The sequence below is a fragment of the Oncorhynchus nerka genome, linkage group LG3, assembly GCF_034236695.1.
Source record: "Oncorhynchus nerka isolate Pitt River linkage group LG3, Oner_Uvic_2.0, whole genome shotgun sequence".
NCBI classification, from domain to species: Eukaryota; Metazoa; Chordata; class Actinopteri; order Salmoniformes; family Salmonidae; genus Oncorhynchus; species Oncorhynchus nerka.
Window position 1 is genome coordinate 47,294,592 of NC_088398.1, and position 18,829 is coordinate 47,313,420.

Genomic DNA, 18,829 nt, shown 5'->3' on the forward strand with positions numbered 1-18,829 from the left:
ATTGTTGACACATGGTATCTGTCCATGGTGCTGAAATTGGACGCGAGAACGATTCATTACCACGAAGAACACTTCATGTAAAGGTATTCTATTTTAAAAGAGCCTTGTGCCAATACTATGTCATCTAAAAAGCTTTAAAAGAGGAGCTGAGAAATACATTTTTAGAAAAGTACTTGATTTATTTTTTGAAGGCAGACTTCCAGAGTAAATTGCACATGGCTGGTGAAAACAATGGGCGCATTTGAGTGGTAAGGCTACACCAACCAACTGTAGACAAAAGTCTAGGTGTGATGTCAGGGGCGGTCAGGGACGGATTACCTAATGCAAGCCACGTGCCCCGGTGCCCGACCTCCAGGGTCCCCCTACCCCCAAAAATGATAATATACAGTATATATAAAAAAAAGTTTGGACACACCTACTACTTTCTTTATTTTGGCTATTTCCTACATTGTAGAATAATAGTGAAAACATCAAAACTGTGAAATAACAGATATGGAATCATGTAGTAACCAAAAAAGTGTTAAACAAATCAAAATATAGTTTATTTTTGAGATGCTTCAAAGTATCAACCCTTTGCATTGATGACAGCTTTGCACACTCTTGGCATTCTCTCAACCAGCTTCATGAGGTAGCCACCTGGAATGCATTTCAATATAGAGGTGTGCCTTGTTAAAAGTTCATTTGTGGAATTTCTTCCCTTCTTAATGCGTTTGAGCCAATCAGTTGTGTTTTGATAAGGTCAGGGTGGTATACAGAATATAGCCCTATTTGGTAAAAGACCAAGTCCATATTATGGCAGGAACAGATCAAATAAGAAAAGAGAAATGACAGTCCATCTTTACTTTAAGACATGAAGGTCAGTCAATCTGGACAATGTCAAGAACTTTGAAAGTTTCTTCAAGTGCAGTCACAAAAATCATCAAGCGCTATGATGAAACTGGCTCTCATGAGGACTGCCACAGGAAAGGAAGACCCAGAGTTACCTCTGCTGCAGAGAATAAGTTCATTAGAGTTACCTGCCTCAGAAATTGCAGCCCAAATAAATGCTTCACAGAGTTCAAGTAACAGACACATTTCAACATCAACTGTTCAGAGGAGACTGCGTGAATCAGGCATTCATGGTTGAATTGCTGCACAGAAACCACTACTAAAGGAAAGAAGAATAAGAAAAAGAAGAAGAGACTTGTTTGGGGCAAGAAACACGAGCAATGGACGTTAGACCGGTGGAAATCTGTCCTTTGGTCTGATGAGTCCAAATTTGAGATTTTGGGTTCCAACCACTGTGTCTTTGTGAGACGAAGAGAAGGTGAACGGATGATGTCCGCATATGTGGTTCCCCCGTGAAGCATGGAGGAGGATGTGTGATTGTGTAGGTGTGCTTTGCTGGTGACACTGTGACTTATTTAGAATTCAAGGCACACACGGCATTTTAAAAAAATGGTTGCAGGAGGGGGGGCTGGGGGGGGGCAAATATCGTAACAGCACTTCATAAGCAATGGCAGAATGCGTAGAATCGTAGGAAATTGGCTTTAAAATTGCAACATTTTCTCTCAGCCTCATGGCAAAATGTGTAAAATAGCAAGAAATGTGCTTTAAAACTGCAAAATGTGGAGAATAGCATGAGATGAGCTATAAAACAGCATTTTTTTATTCTCTGCCCTATGGCAAAATGTGTAGAATTGTTGTAAAGTAGCTTGAAACTGCAAATATTCTCTCAGCACTTTTGACAAAATGTGTAGCATAGCACATCTTAAATCTAATTTTTCTTAAAAACGGCATTGTTGGTTAAGGGCATTTCACGGTACGGTCTACACCTATAGTATTCGGCGGATGTTACAAATACAATATTATTCGATTTTTGATCCAAATCTGTCTACTTCTATCTGTCTACATCTGTTTCTTTTGTGGCAGGAATCACATTTAGTGGGCTTAATACTTTAGGGGAACAAACAACCAGATGCAATTCAGGTAGAATAGTAGAAATCGTTTTAAATACTTCACACAAGCTTATAAGAAATCCCACTATGCCCTCAGACGAACCATCAAACAGGAAAAGCGTCAATACAGGACTAAGGTTGAATCGTACTACACCGGCTCCGACGCTCGTCGGATGTGGCAGGGCTTGCAAACTATTACAGACTACAAAGGGAAGCACAACCGAGAGCTGCCCAATGACACAAGCCTACCAGACGAGCTAAATAACTTCTATGCTTGCTTCGAGGCAAGTAACACTGAAACATCCATGAGAGCATCAGCTGTTCCGGACGACTGTGTGATCACGCTCTCCGCAGCCGATATGAGTAAGACCTTTAAATAGGTCAACATTCACCAGGCCGCAGGGCCAGATGGATTACCAGGACGTGTACTCTGAGCATGCGCTGACCAACTGGCAAGTGTCTTCACTGACATTTTCAACCTCTCTCTGTCTGAGTCTGTAATACCAACATATTTCAAGCAGACCACCATAGTCCCTGTGCCCAAGAACAAAGGTAACCTGTCTACCGCCCCGTAGCACTCACGTCTGTAGCCATGAAATGCTTTGAAAGGCTGGTCATGGCTCACATCAACACCATTATCCCAGAAACCCTAGACCCACTCCAATTTGCATACTGCCCCAACAGAGCCACAGATGATGCAATCTCTATTGCTCTCCACACTGCCCTTTCACAAATGGACAATATAAACACCTATGTGAGAATGCTATTCATTGACTACAGCTCAGCGTTCCACAACATGGTGCCCTCAAAGCTCATCACTAAGCTAAGGACCCTGGGACTAAAAACCTCCCAGCCTATAGGGAGGAGGTCAGAGACCTGACTGTGTGGTGCAAGGACAACAACCTCTCCCTGATCAAGACAAAGGAGATGATTGTGGACTACAGGAAAAGGAGGACCGAGCATGCCCTCATTCTCATCGATGGGGCTGTAGTGGAGCAGGTTGAGAGCTTCAAGTTCCTTGGCGTCCACATCACCAACAAACTAACATGGTATAAGCACACCAATATGGTCGTGAAGAGGGCATGACAAAACCTATTCCCCCCCAGGAGACTGAAAAGTTTTGGCATGGGTCCTCAGATTCTCAAAAGGTTTTACAGCTGCACCATCTAGAGCATCCTGACAGGTTGCATCACTGCCTGGTATGGCAACTGCTCGGCCTCTGACCACAAGGCACTACAGAGGGTAATGCGTACGGCCCAGTACATCACCGGGGCCAAGCTTCCATTCATCCATTACCTCTATACCAGGCGGTGTCAAAGACTCCAGCCACCCTAGTCATAGACTGTTCTCTCCGCTGCCGCATGGCAAGCGTACCGGAGCGCCAAGTCTAGGTCCAAGAGGCTTATAAAAAGCTTCTACTCCCAAGCCATAAGACTCCTGAACATCTAATCAAATGGCTACCCAGATTATTTGCATTACCCCCCTACACTGGCGCTACTCTGTTATCTATGCATAGTCACTTGAATAACTCTACCTACATGTACATATTACCTCAATTACCTCGACACTGGTGCCACTTCATATTGACTCGGTACCGGTACCTCCTGTATATAGCCCCGCTATTGTTATTTACTGCTGCTCTTTAATTATTTGTTATTCTTATCTCTTGCTTTTTTTAGGTATATTCTTAGAACTGTATTGCTTGTAAGTAAGCATTTCACTGTATGGTCAACACCTGTTGATTTGATTTGACACAACGAGTCTCGAAATTAACACATAGGCCTACGTAGCCAATATGTAGGGCATGCTTTATTAATATAAGATTCGATTGTGATTTCCCATTATTTCACAGTTGGTTATATATAAGGTGCAGCAATTTTTTGCAGCATGCTGCCTTTTCGGTTCCATATCCGGTATCCTTTAGACATCTCTACCCCGTGTAAATGATATGAAAAATGATTACGGTAAGCGTTATGGATAGGGGGGTAGGGATGTTGCTCCGCAAACCCCTTGAATAAAAAAAAAGAATCTAACATGTAGGTGGCCATGACATTGCATGTCCCAAAATGTTGTCACCAAAAACTAGTTATTTTATTAGCTACGCCCGAGTACACTTCTCAGAAAGGTGTGCATTATGTAATACAAAATCCAATACATATTATACAATGTTTATTTTCCTTTGGCTGTTAAAAAGAATACAAACAAATATATTTTACAATAAAAGAAGCAGCGAAGGACCTATCAATGGCAGCGGCCAGCATTACCGGGGTAAGGAAGATGAATACATTGTAACCACTAAAAATGTCTGTAGAATGTTCGAAGCTTCATTTGGGAGCTTTATGGGCTACAAAGTCACAATCTTGTCATAGCCCGTTTTTCCTTGACATTATTGTAGCGCTGCTTGCATCCGTTGTCATTCCTATAAGCAGCTTTCCTATAGTGTGTGTTAAATTAAACGTGAGGCTATCATTTGTTATCCTGGCTAACTGAGACTTTCTCACATGAACGATTTCCCGCCCCTGTTATTTTATGTCACGTTCTTTCATCTCATCATCTTCTTCAATGGGCTGCATAAGCTATCCCTTTACCCAATATGTTGGCTGCTATTACATCTGTAAACAATTGCTTGCTACAGCTACGTGGCACTTTGAGACGACAAAACGTTACAGGGTCATGTTACATTTCACTCTCTTTTCTATAAATCTAATCTATTGCCGAACATGTCAATCTTCTCCATCGTGTCTTGTGTAGAGGATGAGTAAAAACATCTTGTTGTTGTCGCTGCTTCTGCTGAACGTCCAGTATATCCAGTCCGCATCGAAAGGCGTCTCTGCCAGTCTGAAAGCCAAGTGGAGCATGACGCCTTTCCTCCTGGAGACCAGGTATATTTTACGGAATAAATTAGCTGGAAAACAAAAACTCGATGTCTCCAGGATAGCATAGGCCTACCAGTTATGTCTCTCCTGAATACCACATGTGCAGGGCTATCCATTTTGTAAGCGTTAGGCTAGGCTACATGCATGTAGATTATGCTTGTGTACTAATTACAATAGAAATAGGGACTGCTCCTTTTTCCACCAAAACGGCTAAGCTGTTTAACAAATGTAATTACTAAAGTACAATGTGTAGTAATGACAGTGTTACTGCAAGACAGGTGTAAGAGCAACTAAATGGAACATGTTGCAGTTCCTCAATCATAATGAACGTACATGCTCCTGTGTTCATACCTTTTTTATTTCCTGATCTTTTGTTTAGTGAGTTTATTGCAGAGGATGGAAATGAGAAATTCTGGGACTTTGTTGACACTGTGAAGGAGTTAACAGTTTACAAAAATGGAGGTATGTGGACACTGATGTGACAAGCAAACACTTACAGTTTTATTACCACAAAAATATGTGTTCTATGTCAGATACAATGCTTCTCACACAATCTGTTACATTGCCTCTTTCCTGCACTTCCAGACAGTGCCTGATTGATCTGTACATGTGGATTTAATTTGATAAATAATAAAGATCAATGGTCCATGAGAGAACCTCATAAATCTGTCTACTAACTCATTGATGTGGATTTTTGATTGCGAGAGTCAAGATTCGTTGCGCATTCATTTGACTCAGATTTCCTTTACAGAGTCTGTGCGCTCCTATTACAACTTGGTAATCAAGAAGGCTGGACAGTTTTTGACCGTGCTCCAGGTCAATCTCCTCAAATTTGCTCTCTCCTTGAGGTCCTACTCACCAGCTGTTCATGCATCCCAACAGGTAGGCCCTGAAATACTTTCACAACTCACCTCTCTGTGATGATAAATTGGAAGAAAGGTGTTCAATAGCAGGTTTTTGTAGATGTTGTTTCAAAGCCCAACACAACAAAATGGACAGGGCATTCTAAGGTGATGATTTCAACTCTAAACCCATACGCAAACTAAAGCTTCTGCATAGGTTTATTTATGAATTACAATTATGATCGTGCAGTTATACAATACATAGACTATGCATATTGCGCATAGCAGAAAAACATCAAACAAAAACTGATTTAAGGTGTCTTTGGTACATAATTGGTCGCGAGTGTGGACTGTATTATTATGCATACTGGATGGTCTGTTATGCTACCCTCCAAAATGTATATCAATTAGTCTGCAAGAGAACTTATAGGCAATGCTGTTGGTTCATTGATTGTGGAGGGCGGCATACAGTTTGCCTACAATTAGTGAATTTGATTTTGAATAGCCTAGTAACGGGCAATTTTTTTATATTTTCATAATTAATTGGGTAACACATTACCTTTAGCTATACAGAATATCTCACCACCTTGCGTTTCCATCTCCTCCTCTCTCCTTTATTCCTTTCTTGAGCTTGCAGACTAAGCACTGGGTAGCTCCAGGAACAAGGTTGGAGAGTTAATGGCATACAGCATTTGGGTGGAATATCACCTGTCGGGCAGCGAGAGCACGCACCTCAAACAGTAGTTGATAAGTGGATTGAAATAAGTGTTGCTATATTTATTTCTCAGCTACTCATAATAAGCACATGCTCCGCTATAAAACCAAAGTAGCCCACAAAACGTACTGGCTGCAAAGCGCACAGCCTCCATTTGCTATTTGAGTGCATACAGATGACATGTCCCCCCCCGCCCTCCCTGTTTCCTGTCCATTTGATAATGAGCCATTTTAAATCGAAAGGCAAGATTAATAGTCTGATGGGTGAAAATATGGTAACTTGATGAAGGAACAGCTGTGCAGCCTGAGGCAAGGAACAGAACGCAAGCTTTTTTTTTTGCTACTTTCTCAAATAATCAATAGTCTATAGTCGCACCATGCAGCCCATATATGTTTTCATTTCTAAGACATTCTAAGGTTTGTATCATTCACAACTAAAGTTACCAAATAACTATTAAGTCTATTCTAAAATTGATTTTTTAAAGTCCCCTCATCAATCTACACACAATACCCCATAATGACAAAGCAAAAACAGTTTTTATGAATTATTGCTAATTTATGAAAAAAAAAAAAATGTAAATATGAAATTTACATAAGTATTCAGACTCAGTACTTTGTTATGCATATTTGGCAGGGATTACAGCCTCCAGTCTTCTTGGGTATGTCGATACAAGCTTGGCACACATGTATTTGGGGAGATTCTCCATTCTTCTCTGAATTCTTCCTCTCAAGCTCTGTCAGGTTGGATGGGGAGCGTCGCTGCACAGCTATTTTCAGGTCTCCCGAGATGTCCGGGTTCTGGCTGGGCCACTCAAGGACATTCAGAGACTTGTCACGAAACTACTCCTACGTTGTCTTGGATGTATTCTTAGGGTCGTTGTCCTGTTGGAAGGTGAACCTTCATCCCAGTCTGAGGTACTGAGTGCTCTGGAGCAGGTTTTCATCAAAGATCTTTCTGTACTTTAATCTTTCCCTCGATCCTGACTAATCTCCCAGTCTCTGCCGCCGAAAAACATCCCCACAGCATGATGCTGCCACCCCCATGCTTCACCGTAGGGGTGGTGCCAGGTTTCCTCCAGATGTGACACTTGGCATTCAGGCCAAAGAGTTTAATTTTGGTTTCATCAGACCAGATAATCTTGTTTCTCATGGTCTGAGAGTCCTTTAGGTGCCTTTTGGCGAACTCCAAGTGTGCTGTCATGTGCCTTTTTCTGAGGAGTGGCTTCTGTCTGGAAATTCTACCATAAAGGGCTGATTGATGGAGTGCTCCAGAGATGGTTGTCCGTCTGGAAGGTTTTCACAGATGAACACTGGAGCTCTGTCAGAGTGACCATCGGGTTTTTGGTCATCTCCCTGACCAAGGCCCTTCTCCCCCAATTTCTAATTTTGGCCATGAGGCCAGCTCTGGGAGTATTGGTGGTTCCAAACTTCCATTTAAGAATGATTGAGGCCACTGTGTTCTTGGGGACCTGCCTCGACACAATTCTGTCTCGGTCCTCTATGGACAATTCCTTCAGTTTTTGCCCTGACATGCACTGTCAACTGTTGGACCTTATATAGACAGGTGTGTGCCTTTCCAAATCATATCCAATCAATTGAATTTACAACAGGTGGACTCCAAGTTGTACAAATATCTCAAGGATGACCAATTGAAACAGGATGCACCTGAGCTAAATTTTGAGTCTCATAGCAAGGGGTCTAAATACATACAGTGGCAAGAAAAAGTATGTTAACCCTTTGGAATCACCTGGATTTCTGCATAAATATGTAATCAAAAAGTCACAACAGTAGATAAACACAGTGTGCTTAAACTAATAACACACAAACAATTATACGCTTTCATGTCTTTATTGAACACACCATGTAAACATTCACAGTACAGGGTGGAAAAAGTATGTGAGCCCTTGGATTTAATAATGGGTTGACCCTCCTTTGGCAGCAATAACCTCAACCAAATGTTTTCTGTAGTTGCGGATCAGACCTGCACAAGGGAAAGGAGGAATTTTTTAACATACCTCTTTATAAAACTGCTTAATTTCAGCTATATTCTTGGGGTGTCGGGTGTGAACCGCTCAAGGTCATGCCACAGCATCTCAATCGGGTTGAGGTCAGGTCATTGTCCTGTTGCATCACCCAACTTCTGTTGAGCTTCAATTGGCGGACAGATAGCCTTACATTCTCCTGGAAAATGTCTTGATAAACTTGTGAATTCATTTTTCCGTTGATGATAGCAAGCTGTCCAGGCCCTGTGGCAGGAAAGCAGCCCCAAATCATGATGCTCCATCTACCATACTTTACAGTTGGATGAGGTTTTGATGTTGATATTTTTCTCCACACATAGTGTGTGTTCCTTCCAAACAACTCTACTTTAGTTTCATCTGTCCACCGAATATTTTGCCAGGAGCGCTGTGGAACATCCAGGTGCTCTTTTGCGAACTTCAGATGTGCAGCAATGGGTTTTTTTGGACAGCAGTGGCTTCTCGTGGTGTCCTCCCATGAACAACATTCTTGTTTAGTGTTTTACGTATCGTAGACTCGTCAACAGAGATGATAGCATGTCCTAGAGATTTCAGTAAGTCTTTAGCTGACACTCTAGGATTCTTCTTCACCTCATTGAGAATTCTGCGCTGTGCTCTTGTCAACTTTGCAGGACGTACACTCTTAGGGAGAGTAGCAACAGTGCTGAACTTTCTCCATTTGTAGATGAAGATCAAGGCTTTTAGAGATACTTTTGTAACCCTTTCCAACTTTATGCAAGTCAACAATTCTTAATCTTGGGTCTTCTGAGATCTGTTTTGGTCAAGGCATGGTTCTCATCAGGCAATGCTTCTTGTGAATAGCAAACAAACATTTTGTGAGTTTTTTTTAAAGGGCAGGGCAGCTCTACCCGACATATCCAATCTCATCTCATTGATTGGACTCAAGGTTAGCTGACTCCTGACTCCAATGAGCTTTTATTGAAGTCATTAGCCTAGGGGTTCACATACTTTTTCCAACCTACACTGTGAATGTTTAAATGATGTATTCAATATAGACAAGACAAATACAATACATTTGTGTGTTATTAGTTTAAGCACACTGTGTTTGTCTATTGTTGTGACTTAGATGAAGATCAGATCAAATTTAATGACCAATTTATACAGAAATCCAGGTAATTCCAAAGGGTTTACACTCTTTCCACTGTATGTAAATACGTTTTATTTTTATTTTTTACATTTCTAAAAACCTGTTTTTGTTTTGTCATTATGGGGTATTGTGTGTAGATTGATGAGGGGATAAAAAAAAACTACTTTAGAATAAGGCCGTAATGTAACAAAATGTGTAAGGGAAGTGGTCTGAATACTTTCTGAATGTCAGACCGGTTTTCAAATGATCACTTTTACGTCCAACATAGCCACTTCACTTGCTCCATAATGGAAAAAAATATCCTTTCTATTTTATTCAGCTAAGTTCAATTCTATTATTTTTTACTTTTAAACCATATAAAATAAAATAATGGCAAGGGACTTATAAGCATTTCTTGTCAGCTAAATGAACAAGCCTACAGCCTATGTCTTTGGAGCATAGCCATATAACTAAACATACAGTAGCCAACTCATATTCTGTTCTGAAATACATTTTCTTCATATCATAATGTTTCTTTAAACCTTACTGAAATAAATAATGCATTTATTGTGATGGTGTATATTAAATCAATTTATTATACTTTTTAAAATGTAGATGTTCCAATGGCGCCCATCAGCGGCTTGTATGTGTGGGGGCCTGGAGATGCTAAATGTGTTTATGTTAATTAACGGTCAATTACCGTGAGACCGGCAGTCTTCTGCATGACAACCGGCTGACAAAATATCATGACCGCCACAGCCCTAATGCTGTAGCCTAATTGTGTCGCTCCTCTGCTCTCAATAGATAGGCAGTGATGAGTCTCCGCCTGAGGCATGCCTCGCCTTTGTTTCGGTCCATGGCCAACATGGCTGCAGCACAAAGGATTTGAAGAAGCTCCTGAAGGCAGCTGCAGGCAGGTAGCTACACACCACTTCGTTCTCAGCTCCTCAGAGGATCTACCTCACTCTAGTGCAAGAGTGAACTAACAACATAAATTATAATAAATTAAATGAAAATGTTATTTTATAATTAACAGTTAATAAATTATGTTATTCAAGTTTTATTAGTACAAATGATAGATTTGTATGTAAATGGTGGAATCTAACTTCTCTTTTTTACATGTTTGCAGGCCAAAACCTTATCTATACAAGAATGAGCACAGATACCCTGGACTCAATAAGACAGATGTCCCAGTTGTGATCCTTTATGCTGAGATCGGCACCAAAAAGTTTGGCTCCTTCCACAAGGTGCTGGCTGAGAAGGCTGCGGAGGGCAAGCTCATCTATGTGCTGCGTCACTTTGTAGCCGTGAGTAGTGAGGCTTTTTGGATTTCCTTAACAGCTTTGAACGGTATTTAAAGAGTGATGTGCTTTAGCCAGGGATTGAAGTGGGATTTTATAGGGGGTGCAACAACCCTCCTCAAAACCGGGTGCTTTACTACACTTATTTTGAACAGTCATTTATTAAATTACCACTGTATGGTGTTTTTGATCCTCAGTTGCTATAACTCATAATGGTTGGCTGCGCTTTTGTACATGTGAAAATCTGATTTGGTTTTGTCCAATATTGGACTGATGTAAGATTGCGTGTTGTTGGAAGCTTGGAAGTGTTCATGCTAATGTGGAACAGGCTTGTGCTTTACTGTGCATTGTGGTCACTGGTCCCGACTTTGAGCTCTGTGGGAAGATGGAATGGAGGGGGAGACAGGAAGGCCATTGCAGCTTTAAGAACAACATCCACAAAGGGCGAGGTCATCAGGGCTGTACAACAAATGGATTGCATTAGCTGCCAGTGTTCAGCAGGAGAATACAGATAACCAGAGGAAGTTTAGCTGGGGCCTGAGTAACGGATGGCCTGACACTGTGAGAAGCAGCACTAATGTGTTCTTTTCAGAGATGTACCACAGAGCTCACGAGCTACCGTGTAGGTGTAAAAGACTACACATTCAGAGCGCCTCGTGTCTCTAAGATGTGAATAAAATGTGAAGAATCACAGGGTCGTGGAGTTGAAGTTAACATGCCAGGCCCTTTGGCATGCACTACTGATTGGTCCGATCACGAAGAAAAAAACATGATTTCTTATAGGCCTTGAAGTGTTAAATAAGTGTTTTGCTTCTCCCTTATTCGGTGTCAGTATGACAAACACACATCAGTACCGTTGGTTCTTAGATTGAATTAAAACAGATTCTTTTATGATTATATTTCCATTGCTGATTTCCACTACAGGAACCAAGGCCCCAAAAGATGCTGTTGTCTGGATATGGTGTTGAATTGGCCATAAAAAGCACTGAGTACAAAGCTGTGGATGACACACAAGTAAAAGGTATGTTTGTGCACGCCTATTCTGTATTAAAATATATATTTAACTGATGCCAATTGAAGAATATTAATGGCAACTCTGCTGCTTTTCCACAGATAAAGGAACAGTGAACACTGATGTGGATGACATTGATGAAGTCCAAGGCTTTCTCTTTGGGAAATTGAAGTGAGTTAATGAATTTGTGAGTCAATGTATTTGTATAATAATATTAGAACCTTAGTATCACCTTCTGTCTTGTTCCATCCCAGAAACTCCCACCCAGACCTGCAGGAGCAGCTAGGGGAGCTCCGGAAGCATCTGTTAGAGAGCACCAATGACATGGCTCCTCTCAAAGTGTGGGAGCTTCAAGGTACTGAGCATCCATTAGTTATGCTAGAAGTTTTTCCTGACCACATGACCTGACTAGGAAAAACTCAAGGCCCAAGCTAATAGATACCTCGAGTGTACCAACTCAATATTAGAGTGTGTGACTCAATATTAGGATGATGCTCTTAATATTTTGTCAGAAGGGGACCATTGCGCTCTCCCTGAAGCTTGGCTGGTGCGTAAAACCCTCAAATTCAGACAAACAAAAGATGTAATGGGTCCACACTCGAAAAGATGTCACATAAAGCTTACATCATTTGTATTTTTTCTTTTAATTATTATTTTCACTCCGTCATGGATAGCATACGTAGCCGTTTAGGCTTTGCAGCCTTCAGTGTTTTAGGTACAATTTTATTTTAATTCAAAACAGCATTTGTAGGAAACCACTGATGAGCAGCAGGTGCTTCTAATTAGGGTTGCCACTCATCTGCCAATCACGGATGTAGCTTTTCTGGTCTACCTGTATTAGTCACGAAGAAATACAGAATTATCGGGTATGGGAGCGGGCACAAAGGTCAATTGAGGGCATCAGGTGTGAACCGTTCATTAATCAATTGCCTCAGGTGGCTGCTCACTTGGGTACATTATATCAATTCATGAGATAGCTTACCACAAAGGACATCAGGCTCAAATGTTCATAAATATGTGGGGCTAACTCATAAACGACATGTAAAATCTGATATGGACAGTGTTGTTGTATATCTTTTGGCCAATAGGAAGGAGATGAAATCGAGTTATTCATTTATACCGTGCGGGGATACAGAATTATATTTATATACAGTTGAAGTCGGAAGTTTACATACACTTAGGTTGGAGTCATTAAAACTCGTTTTTCAACCACTCCACACATTTCTTGTTAACAAACAATAGTTTTTGCAAGTCCGTTTGGACATCTACTTTGTGCATGACACAAGTCATTTTTCCAACAATTGTTTACAGACAGATTATTTCACTTATAATTAATTCACTGTATCACAATTCCAGTGGGTCAGAAGTTTACATACACTAAGTATACCTGTGTTTATTGACAATAGACTTGATGCCATCACAGCTGTCACTGAAAGTAAGTATATAGTTGACAGAACTATTTCTTAAGTAAGTTTTATGCAACATCTTTTTGATTACGGACCCATTATACATTGTTTGTCTACACCTCAGTGTATACCACTCGATCTGAGCAGGAAAAGGTCTGAGCCCTTGTTGAGGAAAAACCCCCTGGCCATACCCATTAGTTGTGTGCTAGCCTGTGTGGCACTTAGTGACTGTGATCACCATGGTGACAGTTTGATGAATGGAATGGAAATGATAGCACTTTACTCTTGAGCTTAGTAAAGCAATCAGTTTATGTTCAGTAGAGACTGTCAAGCACAGGTTCAATGTACCGGGCTTGGCAACGTGTTGCTCTAACCGTGTGCTATTACTTTGATTGTGTGAAGTGGAGTGGAAATAGGCAGGACGAAGCAAGCTTTCAATAACCCTTACGCCAAATCAGTTCAACACAGAATGGTATGATGTCCTATAAAAGGGAAAATGGTCTACTTTTTGAAATATTTAGAAGTTGAGCTAATGATATATGTACCGACTTCACAGAGTTTCACGGAGTGCCTCAGTCTGAATCAAATATTTGAATGAAATCAATATTTGATTCAATCTATTTATTGCAAATTAACATTTATTTTTATGCATGGCCATTTTTCACCAAGTACTGTAGGCATCCCAAGGTGATCTACTTTTCCAAGAGAAAGTTATCAACTGGTTCAACTTCAAATGATTTCAAATTCTGATCAAAACATCTGCAGATCTAAGCTTCCAGGCAGCGGCCAGGATCATGTCTGTACCAACGTTTGATGCTCTGAAGCTTATGAGAGACCTCAGTCAGAACTTCCCCAGCAAAGCCAGGTGAAGCTATACACCTCACACTCTTTCTATTTAAAAACCTTGCACAGTCTGTAGGAATAAATAAGCCTATTTGACATGAAATAAGAAGAGGTTCTCCCGGCCTGTAGACTTGAATCCGATCCTGGAGTGCAACTTGTTTTAGACGGCTGTTATGAACAACAAACCAGGAGTGCCGAGTCAGCGGTCTGGCGCGTGATTACAGAGAGTCGGCTGTAGATATATATACCATCTGAGGGCCCGCAGATTTGGGAGATTAAACGGGGGTTTTACTGCTCGATGGGGAGAAAAAAAGCTGATGGTGACTACATGTTTTACTGTTCCCACAGATCACTGACAAGAGTGTCTGTGAACCAAGAAATGAGAAGAGAAATTGAGGAGAACCAGAAGGTGGGATATCAAAAGCAGCAGTTTGTCCCTAAGACTGTGCACTTGTTTCTCTAATGTGAGGTCTCGACGTATCATCTGTTTACGGCTGTTAATGTAAATGCTCTTACATTCTTTCCACTGGCATCTTAGAGCTTACAGCCCGCAGAATCTATTTCTACATTGTGATATCAGGCATACACTATAGAGAGGATGAGGGTTTGGTTGGCATCAGACTAACGGCAGGGAATCCTCTCTGTTCCAGCGGCTGAGTGAGACCATGGGGATCCATCCGGGAGATGGAGGCCTGTTCATCAACGGCCTTCACATTGATCTGGACGTCCACAACCCCTTCAGGTACAGTAGGAGCTCAACTCAGCAGGGAGGATCAACTGTCAGCTTTCCTGCTCTCTGCTCTCTCTCCCCCCTGGTCTCCCCAGCCTCAGCACTGGCTGCCCACAGCTCAGTGCTCCAGGGCTACGGGATTAAAACTAGCCTAGTGCACCGCCGACAGACAGCTCCCCTGCTCGGGGGAAATGAATGCTGACCTGCGATTTCTCTGATTCTCTGTCTTTGGTAGCATCTTGGACACTATCAGAGGAGAAGCCAAGATCCTGGAGGGCCTCCATAACCTGGGCATTAAGGAAGAGAACCTAGGCAAGCTACTGAGACTGCCCATGAACCCAGTGGAAGAAAACTATGCCTTAGACATCCGCCATCCAGCTATAACGGTGAGAGTCAGGGTGTTCATATTATTTGTTTGCAATATCTGATCTATAAGCTAAGAAAGCTTTATACGCTGTTTATTCGTTTTTGGGGTTTGAAAAGGTGTGAGAAGACAACATATTTTGTCAGAATCAAAATATAGGGTACAAAACCAAGGTCCTTGCTATCTTGGAACCTTGGGACGTCCCAACTCTGACTTTACCCCATTGAAGTTGACATTTACAATGGTTAAGTTAAGCTTTAAGGTTTATGGTTCCAGGGTATTGTTTGGATTTAGGGTAGGGACGTCCCAAAGATCCCAGAAAGCACTAACCACAAAATCAAAAGTAGCTCTTAAAGGGCCAGTAGCCTACATTGGGTGTACAATTTTAAATTACAGCATTATTTAATCTACTGTATTCTTATGCTATTTATTCTGTTACCAATAATATTTACATGTTAATATTATCTTCAAAGTATAATTATTACTGTATGTCTCATTTTTTAACTAAATGTAATTAGGTACTGTATATCGAACTGTCCGATAACACGTTCTGATGGAATGGCTTGTCCTGTACTTTGTAAAAGCCCAGAGTGAATGTTGGACAAAGATCTAGGTTCCTTCCTGAACATAACAATGTGAGGGCAAAGTGTACTCGGACCACAAAATAGGTGAAGTGAACTGGCAAAAAAGTCCTCATTCAAAGGCAAGGGCAGTGTGAATACAAAGAGAACCGAGTTCTTTAGCTTCTTCTTCTTTTTTTTACCCCAGAGTTCACTTTAAAGAGGACTGAGATTGATTATTTTAAAGAGGACTATATGTTAAAACACCCTGAGAGATGAACCCATGCCAAGAACCATCGTCCTGCAGAAGGGATTGTTTTTTTCCTTTCTTTCTCCTGGCCCAGATCAGCATTCCAGGTGCTTTGTCTTGAGTGCTGGCATCTGGGTGTGGATTAGAGGATCAGTCATCAGACTATTGCACTAGTCCCAGTCTGCCAAAAACCTAAATTATACACTTGGCAGCCAGCCAAGGAAAGCTACTGTATCAAATAAAAAGAATTACTTGCAAACTTTAATATGATGCCCCTCTGACATTTTTATTATGGAAAAAAAACTTGAAGAAAGCAACTACAAATGAACATGACATTTCATCTAGAGAATGTCTCCTTCCGATCAGGCTTGCTGTCTGTCTTTTTGTCTCAGTGAGGCAAGTAGAAAATGTTACCCTTTGGGTTGTCTGCTCTGGGCAGAGAACGACAGGAGTGTTGGTAGGTATCCCATTGTGACTCTTTGTTACTCAGGGAAGTTTCTCAGCCTTCTGAGAGGAGAGAGATAGAGAGAGAGAGTTCTGTTAGTGCCAGTTTGGCTTGTAATGGATTATTATTAAGCTACAGTAGGCATTTGCTTCCCTACCTCCTAACACTAGAGTCTATACATGTTGCTAACGTCCCATGCACTTTTCACTCCGATGGCTTAAACATAGCACCATCTGCTCCCGGGGGAGTATGGGGTGAAGTGCAGTAGCATTGAATTAATTTGATCGTTTCCAAGACTAAAACTGTCGGTTGCTGTTATGTATGGTATTGAGTTACGGTTGACAATATTTCTGGCTGATGCGAGTGTGGCTTATTTTATTATTAAAATAGTGCATTCTAATTAAATGCAGCTACGCTCGCAAAGCTTTCACTGTGCTGATTACTCTGATGTATTTGGGCCTCGGGACACTTAAACTCAGTTTAAGACTAAACTAATTCTCACAACCTTCCACACTAAACCAGCTTTCCTCTTGCCTTTCCCAGTGGATTAACGACATCGAGACAGACTCCATGTACCGCAGCTGGCCCTCCGGTGTTCAGGAGCTCCTCAGAGCCACGTTCCCCGGGGTTATCCGCCAGATACGACGCAACTTTTTCAACCTGGTGAGTCCCAGGAGGAGAGGAGAAAGGACAGTTGGGAAGGGTTGTGACACAAAGCCACTGGAACAGTTGTTTCATCTTTGAGAGGAAGTCCTGTATAATAGATGGTGGTCTGGTGAATTTGCGCTACAATAGACCTACATGTCAAAGTAAACTGATTCTGTAAGGATGTTTATCTAGCTGAGAAGTCAATCTGTCTTACGTTCCGTTGTTTTCAGGTGCTGTTGCTGGACCCAGTTCAGGAAGAGAGCATTGAGCTGGTGAAACTGGCAGAGCTCTTCTACAAACACAAGATTCCTCTCAGGTACTTTATAGGTTGCAGAGAACTACCCGTTTCTCTTTACACCTGTCAACCTCCACCAGATGGTGACTCAAACTCTGTCTGCAAATTGAAACAATGTATCTTTCTGCTCCTTTAAGGATCGGATTTGTGTTTGTCGTCAATACTGACGACGAAGTCGATGGAACTACGGATGCTGGAGTTGCATTTTTCCGGCTGCTGAATTACATCGCCGACGAGTATGATTTATCACAGGCTCTCATGTCTATGGTTTCTGTGAGTATCTCATGCTTGTAAATCTTTCCCATTTCCAGCGAGCACTTTCTTGTGGAATTATTTAAGCACAATCTTTTGCAAGCTCATGTCTCTTTTGATGTTTCTCAGTTGTATAATAGTGCCCTCTCTCAGTTGGGCCGCTGTCTCAGACATTATTGGACTAGACGAGTAAGGGTTTGCCTGAGGCTTCAGACTATGTTATCGACAGTGCCTTTGATGTAATGGAGAGGGACGGTCAAGTCTCACTGACGTTTTGTGCACTTGCAGATGTACAACAAAGTGGAGATCGGCGAGGCATTGTCTGTTGACACAGTGTCTGCATATCTCAAGAAGAAGTTCCCCAAAGCCAGTGCTGCAAGGATTCTTGGGGAAGATTCCGAGTATGATGACAAAAGAAAGGTGTGATTAATGGACAATATGTTTCTATTGTGCGTTTACTTGTCAAATGTAAACCATAAGATAAAGTATTTTACAGTGTCAAAATACCAGATTAATTTGATTTACATTCCTCTAAAGGTTTCTCCATAATCCATAAATCACTAATGAAACAGGAAGCAGAGAGAACAGTCTATGGCTTGGGTGGCTGGAGTCTTTAACGATTTTCCAGGCCTTCTTTTCACACCGCCTGATATAAGAGGTCCTGGATGGCAGGGAGCTCGGCCCCAGTGATGTACTGGGCTGTCCGCACCACCCTCTGTAGCGCCATGCGATCAAGGGCAGTGCAGTTGCCATACCAGGCAGTGATGCAGTCAGTCAAATGCTCTCAATGCTTCAGCTGTAGAACCTTTTGAGGATGTTAGGGCCCATGCCAAACCTTTTCAACTTCCTGGGGGGGGGGGGGGGGGGGGGCCTGTCGCAGTTTCTTCACGAGTGTGCGCGTACTTGAAGCCGAGGAACTTAAATCAAATAGCTTGAGTGTCCATTAACCCTGGCGCTGGTCTGTGTTGGGGACAACAGGCAGGGGCAGTGTTCTACAAGAAGAGTGGTTTGGGCCCTCTGCCTCTGGCTCTGTTCAACGGAGTCCCACTCAATGCTGAGGAGATGGACCCAGATGAACTGGAGACTGTCATCCTACAGCGCATCATGGATACCACCAACTTCTTCCAGAGAGCTGTCTACATGGTAAGAACTGTTGGGGGAATTGTAGTCATTATCATATTGTCCATTTGTGTCCATTTTATTTGTGGAAACAGATCTTAGTTTGTTATTGAATATGAGAAGTGTTTTG

The 18,829-nt window shown here is 41.7% G+C and overlaps 1 protein-coding gene and 1 long non-coding RNA gene across 2 annotated transcripts in view; one reads left to right on the top strand and one right to left on the bottom strand.

The window, feature by feature from the left end:
- The first annotated feature begins 4,154 nt into the window (after positions 1 to 4,154).
- Positions 4,155 to 18,829, top strand: part of uggt2 (UDP-glucose glycoprotein glucosyltransferase 2) — a 43,288-nt gene continuing 28,613 nt past the window's right edge. Inside the window, exons 1-18 of the mRNA XM_029634819.2 lie at positions 4,155 to 4,205; positions 4,689 to 4,819; positions 5,193 to 5,275; positions 5,565 to 5,695; positions 10,279 to 10,391; positions 10,604 to 10,781; positions 11,700 to 11,796; positions 11,889 to 11,958; positions 12,042 to 12,142; positions 13,959 to 14,058; positions 14,385 to 14,445; positions 14,687 to 14,778; positions 15,002 to 15,152; positions 16,929 to 17,048; positions 17,264 to 17,349; positions 17,466 to 17,601; positions 17,869 to 18,000; positions 18,559 to 18,723. Coding sequence (XP_029490679.2) covers positions 4,182 to 4,205; positions 4,689 to 4,819; positions 5,193 to 5,275; positions 5,565 to 5,695; positions 10,279 to 10,391; positions 10,604 to 10,781; positions 11,700 to 11,796; positions 11,889 to 11,958; positions 12,042 to 12,142; positions 13,959 to 14,058; positions 14,385 to 14,445; positions 14,687 to 14,778; positions 15,002 to 15,152; positions 16,929 to 17,048; positions 17,264 to 17,349; positions 17,466 to 17,601; positions 17,869 to 18,000; positions 18,559 to 18,723 — 1,971 coding nt within the window. The 5' untranslated portion in view covers positions 4,155 to 4,181. The remainder of the gene's footprint in view (positions 4,206 to 4,688; positions 4,820 to 5,192; positions 5,276 to 5,564; positions 5,696 to 10,278; positions 10,392 to 10,603; positions 10,782 to 11,699; positions 11,797 to 11,888; positions 11,959 to 12,041; positions 12,143 to 13,958; positions 14,059 to 14,384; positions 14,446 to 14,686; positions 14,779 to 15,001; positions 15,153 to 16,928; positions 17,049 to 17,263; positions 17,350 to 17,465; positions 17,602 to 17,868; positions 18,001 to 18,558; positions 18,724 to 18,829) is intronic.
- LOC115109642 (uncharacterized) lies at positions 15,208 to 16,934 on the bottom strand. Its single transcript, XR_003860539.2, has 2 exons — positions 16,355 to 16,934; positions 15,208 to 16,071 (listed from the first exon to the last, which is right to left on the bottom strand). It is a non-coding gene; the product is annotated as an uncharacterized LOC115109642 (long non-coding RNA).